Genomic DNA, 17982 nt, shown 5'->3' with positions numbered 1-17982 from the left:
CCACCCCCAGACACACACACGCACGTTCACACTCAAACAGCCCTGACAGAAATACAGTGCCTTGCAAAAGTATTCGGCCTCCTTGAACCTTGCAACCTTTCGCCACATTTCAGGCTTCAAACATAAAGATATAAAATTTTAATTTTTTGTCAAGAATCAACAACAAGTGGGACACAATCGTGAAGTGGAACAAAATTTATTGGATAATTTAAACTTTTTTAACAAATAAAAAACTGAAAAGTGGGGCGTGCAATATTATTCGGCCCCCTTGCGTTAATACTTTGTAGCGCCACCTTTTGCTCCAATTACAGCTGCAAGTCGCTTGGGGTAAGTTTCTATCAGTTTTGCACATCGAGAGACTGACATTCTTGCCCATTCTTCCTTGCAAAACAGCTCGAGCTCAGTGAGGTTGGATGGAGAGTGCTTGTGAACAGCAGTCTTCAGCTCTTTCCACAGATTCTCGATTGGATTCAGGTCTGGACTTTGACTTGGCCATTCTAACACCTGGATACGTTTATTTTTGAACCATTCCATTGTAGATTTGGCTTTATGTTTTGGATCATTGTCCTGTTGGAAGATAAATCTCCGTCCCAGTCTCAGGTCTTGTGCAGATACCAACAGGTTTTCTTCCAGAATGTTACTGTATTTGGCTGCATCCATCTTCCCGTCAATTTTAACCATCTTCCCTGTCCCTGCTGAAGAAAAGCAGGCCCAAACCATGATGCTGCCACCACCATGTTTGACAGTGGGGATGGTGTGTTCAGGGTGATGAGCTGTGTTGCTTTTACGCCAAACATGTCGTTTTGCATTGTGGCCAAAAAGTTCAATTTTGGTTTCATCTGACCAGAGCACCTTCTTCCACATGTTTGGTGTGTCTCCCAGGTGGCTTGTGGCAAACTTTAAACGAGACTTTTTATGGATATCTTTGAGAAATGGCTTTCTTCTTGCCACTCTTCCATAAAGGCCAGATTTGTGCAGTGTACGACTGATTGTTGTCCTATGGACAGACTCTCCCACCTCAGCTGTAGATCTCTGCAGTTCATCCAGAGTGATCATGGGCCTCTTGGCTGCATCTCTGATCAGTTTTCTCCTTGCTTGAGAAGAAAGTTTGGAAGGACGGCCGGGTCTTGGTAGATTTGCAGTGGTCTGATGCTCCTTCCATTTCAATATGATGGCTTGCACAGTGCTCCTTGAGATGTTTAAAGCTTGGGAAATATTTTTGTATCCAAATCCGGCTTTAAACTTCTCCACAACAGTATCTCGGACCTGCCTGGTGTGTTCCTTGGTTTTCATAATGCTCTCTGCACTTTAAACAGAACCCTGAGACTATCACAGAGCAGGTGCATTTATACGGAGACTTGATTACACACAGGTGGATTCTATTTATCATCATCGGTCATTTAGGACAACATTGGATCATTCAGAGATCCTCACTGAACTTCTGGAGTGAGTTTGCTGCACTGAAAGTAAAGGGGCCGAATAATATTGCACGCCCCACTTTTCAGTTTTTTATTTGTTAAAAAAGTTTAAATTATCCAATAAATGTTGTTCTACTTCACGATTGTGTCCCACTTGTTGTTGATTCTTGACAAAAAAATTAAATTTCATATCTTTATGTTTGAAGCCTGAAATGTGGCGAAAGGTTGCAAGATTCAAGGGGGCCGAATACTTTTGCAAGGCACTGTACATGTCGACAACATGGCGCCTCCTCCACCCCCTTCAAAGAGGAGGGATATTAAGAAGTTTTTTTCAGTCAACAGCAGCCATTGTAAGTAATTTAAAAAGATCTAATGTTGTGGAGGTGGGAAACACACCACTAATTTTGCTACTGAAAGTCCGACCTGCATATCATTAAACTGTGTGAACTTGCTAATCTGCAAAACTCTAGTAGGTAGCTGCTTAGAGACTAGTGTCCTTCTGTTTGCGTTTTCTACTGTTGATGTTAATTAAATTGTGAGAAATGTAGTAAACTCTGCTGGAATAGAACTAGAAAAACGTGAGCAAGAACCTGCTTAAAATGAGAGGTGTGCTGCATAACCTCATATGTTGCTCATACAACACAACATACACACAACATAATCATAATTATCTTTGTACATAAAACTACAGTAATTTCCCGGATACAACGCGCACTTTTTTTCCCCAAAATCAACTTGTAAAATCATTGTTCGCATTATACACGGGTACAGGGATGGAGACAGAAATATATATTACATATATATAAAAAACGATGTTTTTTTTAATTGACACGGCCATGTTGTGTTGAAGAAACGTATGCGGCGATCCATTGCCAACCATTACGGTACGTGACGTTACCATTTTGTTTCGGTAATACTTCACTCTGATCGGTCGAATAATTTCGTCCGTGTTAAATTTAGAATTTAGTTTCTTGAACTCATAATGAGTTGACGTTTATTGCAGCTCCGCAACTCAGACCATAACAAACGTAGCACAACACAGAATTCCTGTGTCCGTCAACTATATATGTCCCTCGGGAAACTCAAACCCAAATAACAATAGTTCCTCTTGTTACTGTCGTTACAGCGATGAACTCTCTCGGATTTCCGACTTACGTTCTCACTTTCATTTTACCGTATCAATCCATGGAGGAAACATTTATTCATCATGATGAAACGAGCAAGTTATACAGCAGCCTTTAAAAGACAAGTCACATCTGTTTTGTTTTCTCCTGGATTCTGTTAAGTTCAAGAAGTTATCAGATCATGTTATTACCGTACATATTGTCAGTTTACGGTAATGTTTTGAACTACCAATGTGCTATGCTTGTGCCATGTTTCACCAGTCAGTGAAATGACATTTCTGTATCTGTACACGAACTCTGTTTTCTTGTAGTCTTCTATTTATTGGTGCTAAAATTAGGGGGCTCGTTATACACGGGTACAATTATTTTCCCTAGATTTTACAAGTAAATGGAATATTAGGCTGTGGAATAGCCTTCCCCCCGAAATCCGCACTATCACGGATCTAGGTCTTTTTAAGTCTCGGCTAAAAACACACCTTTTTAGACTCACCTTTTACACAGATTAGGATAGCCTAGTTTTATTTGCTTAAGGGTTTTTTAATGTATTTGGATTTTATCGGTTTTATTGTTTTATTTGCTGGACTTTTATCGCGATGCGCTGTCTTTGTTTTATTTTTTTGTTTTATTTTTAATTTTTATTTTATTTATTTATTTTCTTAGAGTCATTGTGTAATATTTTCCTGCATTTTATTTATCTTGAGCCATGTTTTGTTGTAAAGCACTTTGAGGGCCTTTCAGGTTTTGTAAAGGGCTATATAAATAAATGTGATTGATTGATTGATTGATTGATTGATTGATTGATTGATTGATTGATTGATTGATTGATTGATTGATTGATTGATTGATTGATAAATTTGGGGTGCGCATTATACACGGGTGTGCTTTATATTCGGGAAATTACGGTATATATATATTTTTTTGGGGGGGGGTGCCGTGAGCTACCCATACTAGCGCCACGATCGACACGACTTAATGAGCACCCCTGATATAGCATATCAGTTAATTAAGTTCATATTCATGAGAAATGTACCCCTAACCCCCGTTCACCCAATCTGTTTGGTTTTATTAATGTCCCATCCCGAGCAAAAACTGAACATGCAGGTTATGCTCTTATATCGTCCCTTCCAATGTGGAGACCAAACCTATGCCCCTGCATGGTAAACTAAGTTTTTTACCCACCTGTTTCCAATTGTCAAAAATGATGACTTTGCTGTCCTCGTCGTCAACTGTGACTGTGCACTCGTAGCCCTCACCTGCAAGCAAGTATCCAAACAAGAATGTCAATGCTTTCTGCATGACATGTCAATATGGAAACTGATATGCAGCATGACAAAATAAAAAGGCATTACTTAGAGCAGTATGAAATAATTTTAGCTTGAGTGAAATGTCAACTGTCTCACCTGCTGTCTGGAATATAAATTTTAATCTGCTTTGACATTTGAGAAAAATGCCACTATATGTCGTAAGAAATCCTTGACTGTATACCCTACAGTTGTCAAACTCCAGGCCCAAGGGTAAGATCTGGCGTACTACATCATTTTGTCTGGCCCACGAAAGCCAATCATGTGAATGAAATTCATGTTTCTCGCAAAAACACCAAAGGTTGCAGATTACTGTCGCTTTTAAAGGGTACCACGGATAGAAAGACATGTAGTTCTTAAAAGATAAATGTTAGTACGAGTTATAATAATTTGATATTAAAAACCCTTTTAATGTTTTCGTTTTAATAAAAATGTTTTAATTTTAAATAAAAAAATAAACTAATAGCTCGCCATTGTTGTTGACGTCGCAGAAAGTGACGTCACATGGGCTCCCTGCCGTACTTCCACAGTGTCACTCTAACTATCTAAGGTAGTGATTTAAATACACCACAACGTGTCAATGGCAAGTTTTAAATTAATTAGAGATCAAGCCAACGAGTGCGTTTTTTCCCTCGACTGACGCCGTAGGTTCCGGGTTCATTGTACCTTACGTTCATTTGAGTGTGGTCTTCACAACGTACAAGACTCCTGATCATGGCTCCCAGCATCATACTTTGTATATTGTGACTAAATTTTGCCATCCAGTGTATTTGTTGAACTAAACGAGTTGCTAAAATGTTTAGCGTTTTACCAAAGTCTGAGTAAGTTTTATGTGTATTTTGCATATGTTGATTGTGAATGCCAGTTCTCTTTGCATTGTTGTTTAACCGTGTGAGAATAGGGCCTCATTAATACAGATTGAAGCACTTTTCTTTTTGTGAACAATATTTTTTTGAGAGATGTGAGTGTTATTTTAGAATTTTCACTATAATATACTAATGTTTGTTGTGAAGGATTTGCCGAAGCTTATGCCAATAAATGGCGCGGTCCAATAAACGCGTGAGTCCACTCGCTTTTCTCTGCCTTTTAGATCTCAATGTGCAAACTAAGGCGTTGTTATAATCTGTTAGGCATGAATACATTTATTCGTTTTACGCGTCGCTTATTCGCCGGCAAGCAACCGGCAGGATGATCAAGAATCTGGACATCTGCTTTTACGTGACAAAAATTAGGTAAGCCGTCATTAGACGCATTTAGACGTCTCGGTAGAGGCAAACGTTTTCGCATGTTGTGATGCACGGCCCTGGGCTATCAGCAAAAATAATCAAAACTGCTGTGTTTCACTGTATACCCTAACCAAATCATATGTAAACCACACGGCAGCTCTGGATGCTAACTATCTCCATAATAATATTGGAATAAGTTGGATGAAACAATAGTTTACCATGAAGATCTGCAAACAGTTTTTGACATCAAACAATCTCCTGCCTAAAGAGGGACACGGTGGAAGTCAGGCAGCGTGTCCATGTGACGTCACCGCTGTGCGACGTCAGGAACAATGGCGACCTATACTAGTTAAAATAATATTACAAATGTTATTAAAATGAAAACATTTAGAGAGGGTTTAATATCGAATTATTATAACTCGTAGTAACATTTATCTTTTAAGAACTACATGTCTTTTTATCCTTGGTACCCTTATGTTACCAATCATCAATTTAATCTTTTGATGAACAAATTACGATAACCTAAATAAGGATTTTTTTCCTCAATTGTTTTTATAACTTTATAGACATGCTAAAAAACAATAACTGTCCATTGTAGTCACCACTGTGCATAAATAGTTAATTTAATGAATTAATCTAAGAGCTTCTGTCACTATAACTTAAAAATAATAATAATTTAAATACAGCCCAATGTCCAAGTCACTAGAATGGCTTGAAAACCTTCAGTTTAAATGAAACATCTGTTTTACAATCAAAAATTGTGTTACCCACTACTTATTTTGTACAGGTAATCACTTGGTCAGGCCATATTCCAATTGCAATAAAGTGGTTCACCAATCATCACAAAATTGATTGATCATGTTGTCAGTACAAAGAAGGTCCAAACACTGCAACAGCAGTTTTTGGAAGGAAAGCTACATCAATAACCAGTATGCATACTGGTCCCTCCTCATTTATCAAACAGTAAGTAACAAGGCAGTGCAGATTGATAAATGCTTTATGCTGTGATTCCAAGCTTTGTGCAAAGGGTATATTCCCTTCAACGACAGTGATGGAGAGACTCAATGAATTGGTGCTTGAGGACTGATTATTAACATAAAATTTTGATGGACAGTTCTGTTGACTCACTTGACTTGACAAGGAGGTGACTTCAGCATGTGTACCGGATTGGAAAGGGAAGAAGAATTTACCTCCACACCTACTTTTTTGACAAAAATAAGATGACTCATATACTGTATGTAGTTATTACTTGAGTTCATGTGAGGCAAGCGGAAGCTACATTTTCTAAAATGCAGCATTATTTCATCTGTTGAAGTAACTGTTCTCATTGAAAAAAAACTGAGAAAGTCAGGAAGTCTTTCCTTCTCAAGTCCTAGAGAGGGCCAATATAGATAAAGTTTAAAAAGGTTTAATGATCAGATCACAAATGTAGTTCATAATGTCTTTAAATATTGCAGCATATATAAAAAATATTAAGGGATAAGTTGGCTCAAGTGGTAAAGTGGTCTCCACACTCAACGATCGTAGGTTTGATCCTCCCCTGTTATGAGACTATGTTCAAAGCATCTTTAAGCCAGAAACTGATTCCCCCACCGCGCCTGATCATCCATAAGCAGTGTCAAAGCACTTTGAGTACCTTGAAGTAAAGTGCTATACAAGTGAAAGCCCATTTAGATTTTGCAATTTGCATCGATTATATACAAAATGTATCTCTCAGATTAAATGTCAGTTCATAAGTATATATTTAGTAACCAGCCACCCTAAAATTCTGCAAATCTAGGATTGTGGAATTTACCACAGATTTCAATGCCCTCCACAGAAATTAGAAGAAGTCTGCGAAATACAGGGCAATGTGAAGAATTTTTTTAAAAATAGTTTTGCCTCATTAAGATCACAGAATGACCATAACACTTTCTTTATAAATATTACTGAAGACTGCTGAAAAATATTTTAAACATTAGCGGTGGTAATCTTATGGTGCCTAACAATTCGATTACGTTTCATAGGCTATGATTAGATTATGAATCGATTATTGCTGCACCCCTCAGCTATTAGCTGCTTTTAATGTTTTGTACAGTAGTTACAAAAATTGTACATAAGTCCTCTCAGGCTTAAATAAACTACTACTATTAAGTTAACAGTTGAAAACAGTAAATAAAATACTCAAGTCCCCATTCTGTATCAGCAGCTTTAAACTACATTCAAATAGTTTAATGTGAATCAACCGTTAAAGTTGTTAAAATTGCTCCCGTTACTCCATACTTCCCCTTCTGTCTTGTTCGACATGTGAAAGTTTTATAACTGTTTCATCATTTAAAGATAGATTTAAGTCAAGATTTTTCCTATTTAGGAGTATTTTAGATAAAAAGTTAATTAGGTTCGCTCGGAAGGTTCGCTACAACAGCCTTTTAGAGACGTCAACTGCTTTAAGACGGCGGCTGTTTACTAACGCCAGCAAGTCTGTCATTTCGCATCTAGTTCTCCATACATGTGCTAACGCCGCCGAGTCCGTCATTTCGCATCTAGTTCTATAAACATGTGATATCTACCGTAGCATTATGTGAACGTAGTTTGTAGCAACGTGGGCGCTGCAGTCAGATATTATTGTTTTTTTATCTAGCGACATAAGTTGTCCGTCCATTCCTCATTGCGTCCCGGACACCGCGCTGGCTGTGTTGTAATTCCGCTTTATTTGGCATACTTCAATAATCAGAATTTGGATGTTTGTGAATCGTTCTCGAATCTTCCACGACCGAATCACGAGTAATCTAAGAATCGGAAATTTCGCACACCTCTAGTAAACATTCAGTCAGGCAATTGGATGCAATTTATTTTTTTATGAACACAGAAAAACTTGTTTGGGAAAATATTCTTGCTCTCTCGGAAGAGCAATGATTACAAGGAAAGATTTACAAAAGTGTGTCTAATGTTGTAAGTTTGCATCTATTGGAAGTCCACTTCCGTTGTATATCTCTACCTCTGTTATGGTCAGCACCTCGCGCTGTATTCCGCAGACTTAATTTCCAAAGGAAGTGGACTTCCAACAGATGCAGACTTAAAACATTAGAGACACTTTTATAGAGCTTTCATTGTAATCATTGCTCTTATGAGAGAACAAGAATATTTTTCCATGTTCAGAAAAAGAAATTGCATCCAATTGCCTGACTGAATGTTTAAGTTATTTTTTTTTTCCAGTCGGCAGACGGTAATGTTTATAAAGAAAGTGGATAATTTACATTTAGTAGTTAGTTGTACCGTATTTTTCGGACTATAAGTCGCACCTCAGTATAAGTCGCACCAACCCAAAAATGCGCAATGAAGAGGAAAAAAAAAAAAAGTCGCACCGGAGTATAAGTCGCATTTTGGGGGGAAATTACTTGATAAAAACCAACACATAGAACAGATACAGTATGTCATTTTAAAAGGCAATTTAAAATAAAAATAAAATAGAAAACAACATGCTGAATAAGTGTACACTATGATAATGTTACATGATGCATGAACAACGAGATGCAAACCTGGCCAATATGTTAATGTAACATAGCTATTAAGAGTTATTCAGATAACTATAGCATAAAGAACATGCTAACAAGTTTACCAAACCATCAGTTTCACTTAAAAAAAAAAAAATAACATAAGAAATGATATAATAATGTGTTAATAATTTCACACATAAGTCGCTCCAGAGTATAAGTCGCACCCCCAGCCAAACTATTAAAAAAAAAAAACTGCAACTTATTGTCCGAAAAATACGGTAATTGTTTTGTTTTATGCAATGTGCTGAACTTTATTTATTTATTTATTTTCTTTTCTATGTTTACAATGTGCAGGACAAGTAGATCGCTTGCACTTTGTTTCAATTTCCTTCAATGTCACTTCTAACTCAGATCCAATGTTGCACTTTATACTGTAAGTAATGCAAATAAATCTTACCAAAAGTGCCAAACACAATACTTATGTTTTTATTCTCCACAAGGTTTTGTAGTATTTTTGTATTGTATAAAATTCTTCCATCATCCTTGCAATAATTGTCTTTATAACTGGTCATTGTAGGTTGTAGTTTTTTTTTTAATGCCCGCAGAAAACAACTTTCAAGTCGTGGGATCAAGAATTGCTCCCTGCATAAAGCAGGATTGTTTTCCGCATATTCAACAATTTTTTGCCACTGATTCCTTGGGGTGGGGGTGGGGGTGGGGGCTATATAATAGGCAAATGACTGAATATCCTTGGAGACTGAAAAATCCCAAAACGTACAACCTTCTCAACAAATACTTTCAGAACTTGATTTAAGCTGCCTGACGTAAGATCTCCCATGACATTTATGTAAACTAAGAATAATGTGTGAGCAATTACCACAAGCTTGGGTCTCAGAGTCCACAGAAAGGGATCTGTCCGACTGGCCAGCCAGTGATAAGGCCAATGACGACTTGCCCACGCCATTCTGTCCTAGTAGCACAATCTTCAGTGCCCCCCCATGACTGTGGTAGGTTGACTGTGCTGCTGACGTTTGATTGAACGATTCATCACGAGGCAATGTTGTGTCGCTGATAGGCAATGTGGCAGGTTCATCCAATCCTGGGATCCAATCACAGTCGTCTGATACGGCTTCTTCTCTCCGCAGCTGGTGCTTGACAGGAAGGGGTGTGCTTCCTCGTCGGAGGGGGGGTGCCGTGGTGAGAAACATACTGTACTAGACAGGTTAGAAAATATAAACAAAAAACAAGCAGGTAAGGACCATTGCGCTTAAAGGCATGTTTGTCTATTTATGTCTATTTATGTACAGTGGGGCAAACAAGTATTTAGTCAACCACTAATTGTGCAAGTTCTCCCACTTGAAAATATTAGAGAGGCCTGTAATTGTCAACATGGGTAAACCTCAACAATGTGAAACAGAATGTGGAAAAAAAAAAAAAACTGAAAATCACATTGGTTGATTTTTAAAGAATTTATTTGCAACTCATAGTGGAAAATAAGTATTTGGTCAATACCAAAAGTTCATCTCAATACTTTGTTATGTACCCTTTGTTGGCAATAACGGAGGCCAAACGTTTTCTGTAACTTTTCACAAGTTTTTCCACACACTGTTGCTGGTATTTTGGCCCATTCCTCCATGCAGATCTCCTCTAGAGCAGTGATGTTTTGGGGCTGTCGTTGGGCAACACGGACTTTCAACTCCCTTCACAGATTTTCTGTGGGGTTGAGATCTGGAGACTGGCTAGGCCACTCCAGGACCTTGAAATGCTTCTTACGAAGCCACTCCTTTGTTGCCCTGGCTGTGTGTTTGGGATCATTGTCATGCTGAAAGACCCAGCCATGTCTCATCTTCAATGCCCTTGCTGATGGAAGGAAATTTTCACTCAAAATCTCTCGATACATGTCCCCATTCCTTCTTTCCTTTACACAGATCAGTCGTCCTGGTCCCTTTGCAGAAAAACAGCCCAAAGCATGCTGTTTCCACCCCAATGCTTCACAGCGGGTATGGTGTTCTTCGGATGCAATTCAGTATTCTTTCTCCTCCAAACACGAGAACCTGTGTCTACCAAAAAGTTCTATGTTGGCTTCATCTGACCGTAATACATTCTCCCAGTCCTCTTCTGGATCATCCAAATGATTTCTAGCGAACCGCAGACAGGCCTGGACGTGTACTTTCTTCAGCAGGGGGAAACGTCTGGCAGTGCAGGATTTGAGTCCCCGGCGGGGCATTGTGTTACCAATAGTAGCCTTTGTTACTGTGGTCCCAGCTCTCTGTAGGTCATTCACTAGGTCCCCCGTGTGGTTTGGGATTTTTACTCACCGTTCTTGTTATCATTTTGATGCCACGGCGTGAGATCTTCCATGGAGCCCCAGATCGAGGGAGATTATCAGTGGTCTTGTATGTCTTCCATTTTCTAATAATTGCTCCCACAGTTGATTTCTTTACACCAAGCGTTTTACCTATTGCAGATTCAGTCTTCCTAGCCTGGTGCAGGTCTACAATTTTGTCTCTGGTGTCTTTCGACAGCTCTTTGGTCTTGGCCATAGTAGAATTTGGAGTGTGACGGACTGAGATTGTGGACAGGTGTCTTTTATACCGATAATGAGTTAAAACAGGTGCCATTAATACAGGTAACGAGTGGAGCCTCATTAGACCTCGTTAGAAGAAGTTAGACCTCTTTGACAGCCACAAATCTTGCTTGTTTGTTGGTGACCAAATGCTTATTTTCCACTGTAATTTGGAAATAAATTCTTTAAAAATCAAATAATGTGATTTTCTGTTTTTTTTCCACATTCTGTCTCCCATGGTTGAGGTTTACCCATGTTGACAATTACAGGCCTCTCTAATCTTTTCAAGTAGGAGAACTTGAAAAGATTAGTGAATGGGAATGACTTTATCACTAGTAGACGTCCAATCCATTCGTTCATTCGCTGCCATCCTCCCACTTCAAACGGATTGAACGTCTATGGCCGTCAGTGGCAGCCAATGCCAGGCAATGAGGCAATTTTGGGCCATTTAAGGTCATTTACCTGTTGATTTTCAGTTACTTCCTGTTGATTTTGGGGTATTTTATGGGTCACTTCCTGTTTATTTTCAGTTACAGAACAGGAAGTGACCTGGGAATCACTCATAGGAATAAGCAATGACTCAAACTCAACAGGAAATAACCTGTAATTGCCCTAAAATGAACAGCAAGTGACCTGTAAATGCCCTGAAAACTGGGCAGAATGACTATGAATGCTCTGGTTTCGAATGAACGAACATTCCCAGTCTAAATGGATTGGGCGTCGAGCACCGTTAATGCAGCCTTAGAGTTAACAGACACTACCCAGATAGCAGACCGACATTGAAAAGATGTTGGATCAACATTCCGATGTTGATCTTTATATCGTTAAATCAACGTCACTTTTGCACCCTCAATTAATGTTGTTGCAACGTTAAAATCCTTACAAAACCTAAACGTCATTTTGATTATTAATAATATTGGAACAAAGTTGAATCAATGTTATGTTTTCGACCAAAACGCCGGCTCATCCTTAATTCAATGACTTTTCAATCAGATTTCCCGGTCAATCATAAATAAACTATTTGTCAACATTAGTTCATCAACTATATAAAAACAATGTTAACCCACCCATCGCCTGACATACTATAGAACAACGTTGTTTCAACGTCACTTGACGTCGAAAATTTTGATGTCCCTCCCAAAAAACAGCAGGAGGATAAAGATAGCTCATTTTTCTGTTTATTAGTTGTTTTGTAGAATATCGTACAATGATTTCCTGACCTATGTATCGATAATATTTGTATCGCCATATCATGAGATCATCGTTATCGTGAGCTTTTTCGTGAGGTACCAAAAGGTTCCCACCCCTATTCAAGACCTAAACAAAGGCTGATAATGAACTTAGTTTATGTTAAATAAACAATTGGAATTATGTTAGACACTCAGTAAATGCTGAGAGAATGTCTCAAGAAAGAACATTGCATTAGGACCACTCCAAAATTGTATCTTGAATGAGAAAGTGCAACGTGATGAAAGTGAAGGTGTTCAGGGAAAGAAGACACTCATCAATATTGCACAAAAATCAATCTTTGTCTTTGCAGAGGCTACACTGGCAGAATTTGTGTGACAGCATTTGCCAGAAGGGCAAAGCTAACTGCTGTAGTGACACTTAATTAGAGAGAATGAAACATAATGTAATTTATTCCCTTGATTTACACAGTACGATACTGAAGCAACACCTCCCTTACGAAGTGTGAACTCACATTACACAGAGTATCAAGTATTAATTGTTTTTATTAACTGCACAACCTCTATTTTCCATTGGGAAACACTTGTTGACGTGACATAAATTATGGATTTCTTTGAAAAGTCGTTTGTAATAAAATGTGAAATATTGATTGATATATTCGTAGGGGAATTAAAAACAAATCAGCATCAGTTGTAGTGAGAGAAACAACAGTAGTGTTAAAGGGATCCTTGGACGTAAAGACTTGTAGGGTCTAATAAGCCACAAATGTTCTCTTTTACTGAAATATGTTATTAGAGACAAATAAAATGTTGCTATTGATTTAAAAATCTATAATATTTAGCATATGTTTTGACCTACAGACGGCGCCATGTTTTATTCGCGCAATGGACTCTCGGGGTGATGACGTAGTTTGTCACTGTCACTAGAGGAAAACTGCCGGTGTTCTCCTATTCTTTCTACGTGGCAAGACGTACAACACATGCACACATCGGTTAAAAGCGGCGAGTACTTAATATTTGTATTTTTATTGAGTCTTTAATTACCTTTTCATTGCCTCAAAATACTTTTTGCATGTGTTTCCCTCTCATATTTTTAAGCATTGTGTTTTCTTGTGGTAGCCTTAAAGCAGATTGCTGATCTGTTGACCACATTAGTTACGTAGCGTATTTAAACCACACTTATTTGATATTACTACGTTTAAGTATTTTCTTAAAGCATTTTTAGTATGTTCTGTCTGTATGCATCTAAACAAAACAAGCTGCAAGTGCACGGTAGTACTTTGGGTGTAAAATTCGCCTCTTGTAGAACGTTTTACCTGTGTAGCACAATTTGGCAAAACACCGGTTTTGTCCTACAATCTCATCCCGTCTTTCCTGTTCATTTTGCTTTTGCTGCTCGTTTTGTGAAATATAAACGGTGCTGTCATGCTCATTAATGTTCCTCTCGGGTTCAAATTGAAAAGGCTGAACAGATGACGTGTTTATATCGCAAGAATCTTACTCTGGAAGCTTGACAGCGTAACCCAGTGACGTCACCACCCTGTGACATCAACAATGGCGACCCACAATCCTGGCCAAAAGTATTGGCACCCCTGCAATTCTGTCAGATAATGGTCAATTTCTCCCAGACAATGACTGTAATTATTGGTAGCAATATTTTCATTTATTTTGTTTGCAATAAAAAAACACAAAAGAGAATGAGGGGGAAAAAATTAAATCATATCATTTTACACAAAACTCCAAAACTGTATTGACACTCTTTGAAAAATCATGTGATGCTTCTCTAATTTGTGTAATTAACAGCATCTCTTACTTACCTGTGGCACATAACAGGTGGTGGTAATAACTAAATCACACTTGCAGCCAGTTATAATGGATTAATTTTGACTCGACACTGTCCTGTGTCCCTGTGTGTACCACATTGAGCACGGAGGGAAAAAAAGAAGACCAAAGGACTGTCTGAGGACTTGATAAGCAAAATTGCGAGGAAGCATGGGCAATCTCAAGGCTACTAGTCAATTTTCAAAGACCTGAATGTTCCTCTGTCTACCATGCGCAGTGTCAATAATAAGTGTAAAGCCCATGGCACTGTGGCGAACCTCCCTAGATGTGGAAGGAAAAGAAAAATTGACGAGAGATTTCAACGAAAGATTGCGCGGATGGTGGATAAAGAACCTCGACTAACATCCAAACAAGTTCAAGCTGTCCTGCAGTCCGAGGGTACAACAGTGTCAACCCGTACTATCTGTCGGCGTCTGAATGAAAAGGGACTATATGGTAGGAAGATCCCATTTTTGACCCAGAGACATACAAAAACCAGGCTGGAGTTTGCCTAAACTTACCTGAGAAAGCCAAAAACGTTTTGGAAGAACGTACTCTGGTCAGATGAGACAAAAGTAGAGCTTTTTGGGAAAAGGCATCAACATAGTGTTTACAGGGAAAAAAACGAGGCCTTCAAAGAAAAGAACACTGTCCCCACAGTCAAACATGGCGGACGTTCCCTGATGTTTTGGGGTTGCTTTGCTGTAGGGCTGCATCTATCGATTGTTCTAGTAGTCGATTAATTGATGAACTAGTTATTTAGAATAATCGAGTAATCGGATAAGGAACATAAAAAATACCTGACCTTAGCCTCAAACGGTACAAAAAAAATAAATAAATAAAGCCCCTTAATTCTGGCTATATTTTTTAGGTGGTAATAAGTACGGCTGCAGCTATCAATTATTTTAGTAGTCGATCAACTGATGAACCATTAGTTCGAATAATCGAGTAATCGGGTAAGGAACATGACTAATGAAATTACCTGAGCTGAGCCTCAAATGGTATTAAAAAAAAAAAAAAGAGGATGTATGTACAACAAAAGAACAAATGGCTAACTTACATAGCAAAAGTCCGCTAGTTTAAATTCTATAAAATGCTAACTTTTTTACAATGCTCTTAACAAATAGTTCAAACACATAGTCCCACAAACAAACGGCTAAATATACCTTTAAACTAAATTACAAATGCATTAAAAAACATGAACTCAAACAAAAACTTAGCTTATGTTGGTCTTAACAGGGAGCAGCTGAATTCAGCCATGTGAAATTAGGCAAACTAGAGGGCAGTGTATCCACCCAAATCAATAAAACTAAATGCAAACACTTTCAAAACAAACCATTTCAACGCCACTTTCATTAAACGAATACTCGAACCAGCAAAATTTGATTTGAATTTTTTTTTTTTTTTTTTTTTAATCGAATACTCGAGTTAATCGAATAATCGTTTCAGCACTACTTTGCTGCCTCTGGCACTGGACTGCTTGACCGTGTGCATGGCATTAGGAAGTCTGAAAACTACCAACAAATTTGGCAGCATAATGTAGGCCCTAGTGTGAGAAAACGGGGTCTCCCTCTGAATTTATGGGTCTTCCAAAAGGACAATGACCCAAAACACACTTCAAAATGCACTAGAGAATTGCTTGACAGAAAGCACTGGAGACTTCTAAAGTGGCCAGCAATGAGTCCAGATCTGAATCCTATAGAATACCTGTGGAGGGATCTGAAAATGGCAGTTTGGAGAAGGCACTCTTCAAATCTCAGTGACCTCGAGCAGTTGGCCAAAGAAGAATGGTCTAAAATTCCAGCAGAGCATTGTAAGAAACTCATTGATGGATACCAGAAGCGGTCGTTTGCAGTTTTTTTTGTCTAAAGGTTGTGCTACCAAGTATTAGGCTGAGGGTGCCAATACTTTTGTCCGCCCCAGTTTTGTTTAAAATGATAATGGTTAAAAAAAAAAAAAAAAAAAAAAAAAAAAAAGTTCATTCTCTTTAGTGTTCTTTCATTGCAAGTAAAATAAATCAAGATATTACTACCAAAACCTTTGTAATTGCAATCATTTTCTGGGAGAAATTGAGCATTATCTGACAGAAAGCAGGGGTGCCAATACTTTTGGCCAGCAGTGTACTAGTTAAACTAATTTTACAAATTCTATATAAAAAACAAAACACCAAAAAGGGGTTTTAATACCAAATTATTTAAATTCATAATAACATTTATTGTTTAAGAACTACAAGTCTTTCTATCCGTGGTTGCGTTTAAGATCTCTGTAATATACTCTATTTCGTAGTGTGGCTGTTGTAATTAAAGGTGAAACTGTACACAGTAATAGAAGTACAGCAATGTATAGCATCAGTTTGTAATAGAAAAGGCTGGTATAATAATAAAGAATCTTGGTATAAAAACAGTATAGTGATTGCATTCATATTAATTATGCAATGTTAAAGAAGTACAGTGTAGCATAGTAGTACATTATAGTACTGTGTACGTATATATAAATAATTAATAACATATATATTTGCTCATTAGTATTATTTCCCTTCTGTTTTTACACATGGAGAGGCTTATTAAGCAAGTTCAATTGGGTTAATTGAATGGGCTAATCAATTAAGCATGGCCTCCATTGTCAGCAGGCTCAGGGGAGCCATACGTGCAAGCTGAGGTAACTCTGACCGCAGGCTGAGCCAGTTGTCAGGGGTTAATCTGCTCTCTCTGCAGGCTGGAGAGAAACTAGGGCAAACAACAGTGCACGATGCAAATTTAATTCTCCATCAAATGTTTTTGTGCTTCTGCTCTTACACAGACAGCTGTAGCTCTGTGAAAGGCAGCTGTGCAGTTTCTTCAATACTATGGGTGAAATGCATCACGCATCACCATTTATAATCCTTATTTTTATTTGATTTTTGACGTTATACTATCAAAGCAAAATAGTTGATGTAATGCCACTTTTGTGCAAAAACACCGATGTACTTTGGTAGCATGTACAAACCTCAAGCTGAAGATGAAGATTTTTTTGTTTGTTTTTAATTATACCCAACATACGATTACTGATAGTGTTTTCTTATGTGTGCTTGAGACTAGGTCAGGCTATTGGTTGGAAAATGATAGGTGTCGCCTTACCTGGTCAGCCATGGTTTGCAAGAATGATCTTCAGAGGGAACAGTGCTGTAGTTGTAACCTCGCGTGTAGTAGTAACCTGATCAAGTCATCTGTGCCTAATTGCAATCCTGGTATCGCAGCACGCGGTGCAATAAAAATATGCTCCACCTTGCATTTATCATGATGGGTCTTTCTTCCTACAAAGGCGCGTACAATCCCCTGTCGGATAGAACGGCGCGGCGCGTGGAGACGTGGAAAGAAAAGGTTGTAGAAGGCTGGACGACAGACAAAGCTGCACTTGCTTCACCGTGTGGAATATGATGATGGAAGTGAGAGGCAGCCATCAGCAATCCATCACATCTTCTATTAGTTTTTCTTTTTGTTGCTTCCCGACGAGCGTCCCACCCCACCTCTGCCAATTCTCTACCTGTCTTCTCCTCGCTGTCTCTCTTTCTCTCTCTCTCTGGAAGTAAGGCATACGACCAGCAGAGGGTGCCAGAGCAATGCACCTTCATGGTATATTAAACTAGTACAGAGGATGAATTCCAGAATTGGAGGACATTTTGGTTTCAAAATTATTGGAAAATGAGCCTTCCTTTTCTGGACATATTTACAAATAATAGGTATTTAAAAATTCTTATTTCAGACATTTCAAATAATAAATATAATTACCTTCTTTTTATGGCTGCGTTGAAACAAAAGCGGTTGCGCGCCGTCTGTAAACGGGGGTCTCCAGCGTAAAAAGGACAAATTAAAAATAGCTCGGGG

At 38.3% G+C, this 17982-nt stretch overlaps 1 protein-coding gene across 1 annotated transcript in view; it reads right to left on the bottom strand.

Moving 5' to 3' along the window:
* The window catches only part of rem2 (RAS (RAD and GEM)-like GTP binding 2), a 40992-nt gene extending 23333 nt beyond the window's left edge, over positions 1–17659 (bottom strand). The window contains exons 1-3 of the mRNA XM_057857167.1: positions 17236–17659; positions 9423–9759; positions 3722–3795 (exon numbers count right to left, since the gene is read on the bottom strand). Of these exons, the coding sequence (XP_057713150.1) occupies positions 3722–3795; positions 9423–9759; positions 17236–17247 (423 nt within the window). The 5' untranslated portion in view covers positions 17248–17659. The remainder of the gene's footprint in view (positions 1–3721; positions 3796–9422; positions 9760–17235) is intronic.
* Between the last annotated feature and the right edge of the window lie 323 nt (positions 17660–17982).

Source organism: Corythoichthys intestinalis, chromosome 14, assembly GCF_030265065.1.
Source record: "Corythoichthys intestinalis isolate RoL2023-P3 chromosome 14, ASM3026506v1, whole genome shotgun sequence".
NCBI lineage: Eukaryota > Metazoa > Chordata > Actinopteri > Syngnathiformes > Syngnathidae > Corythoichthys > Corythoichthys intestinalis.
This window is presented reverse-complemented; position numbering and strand designations above follow the sequence as displayed.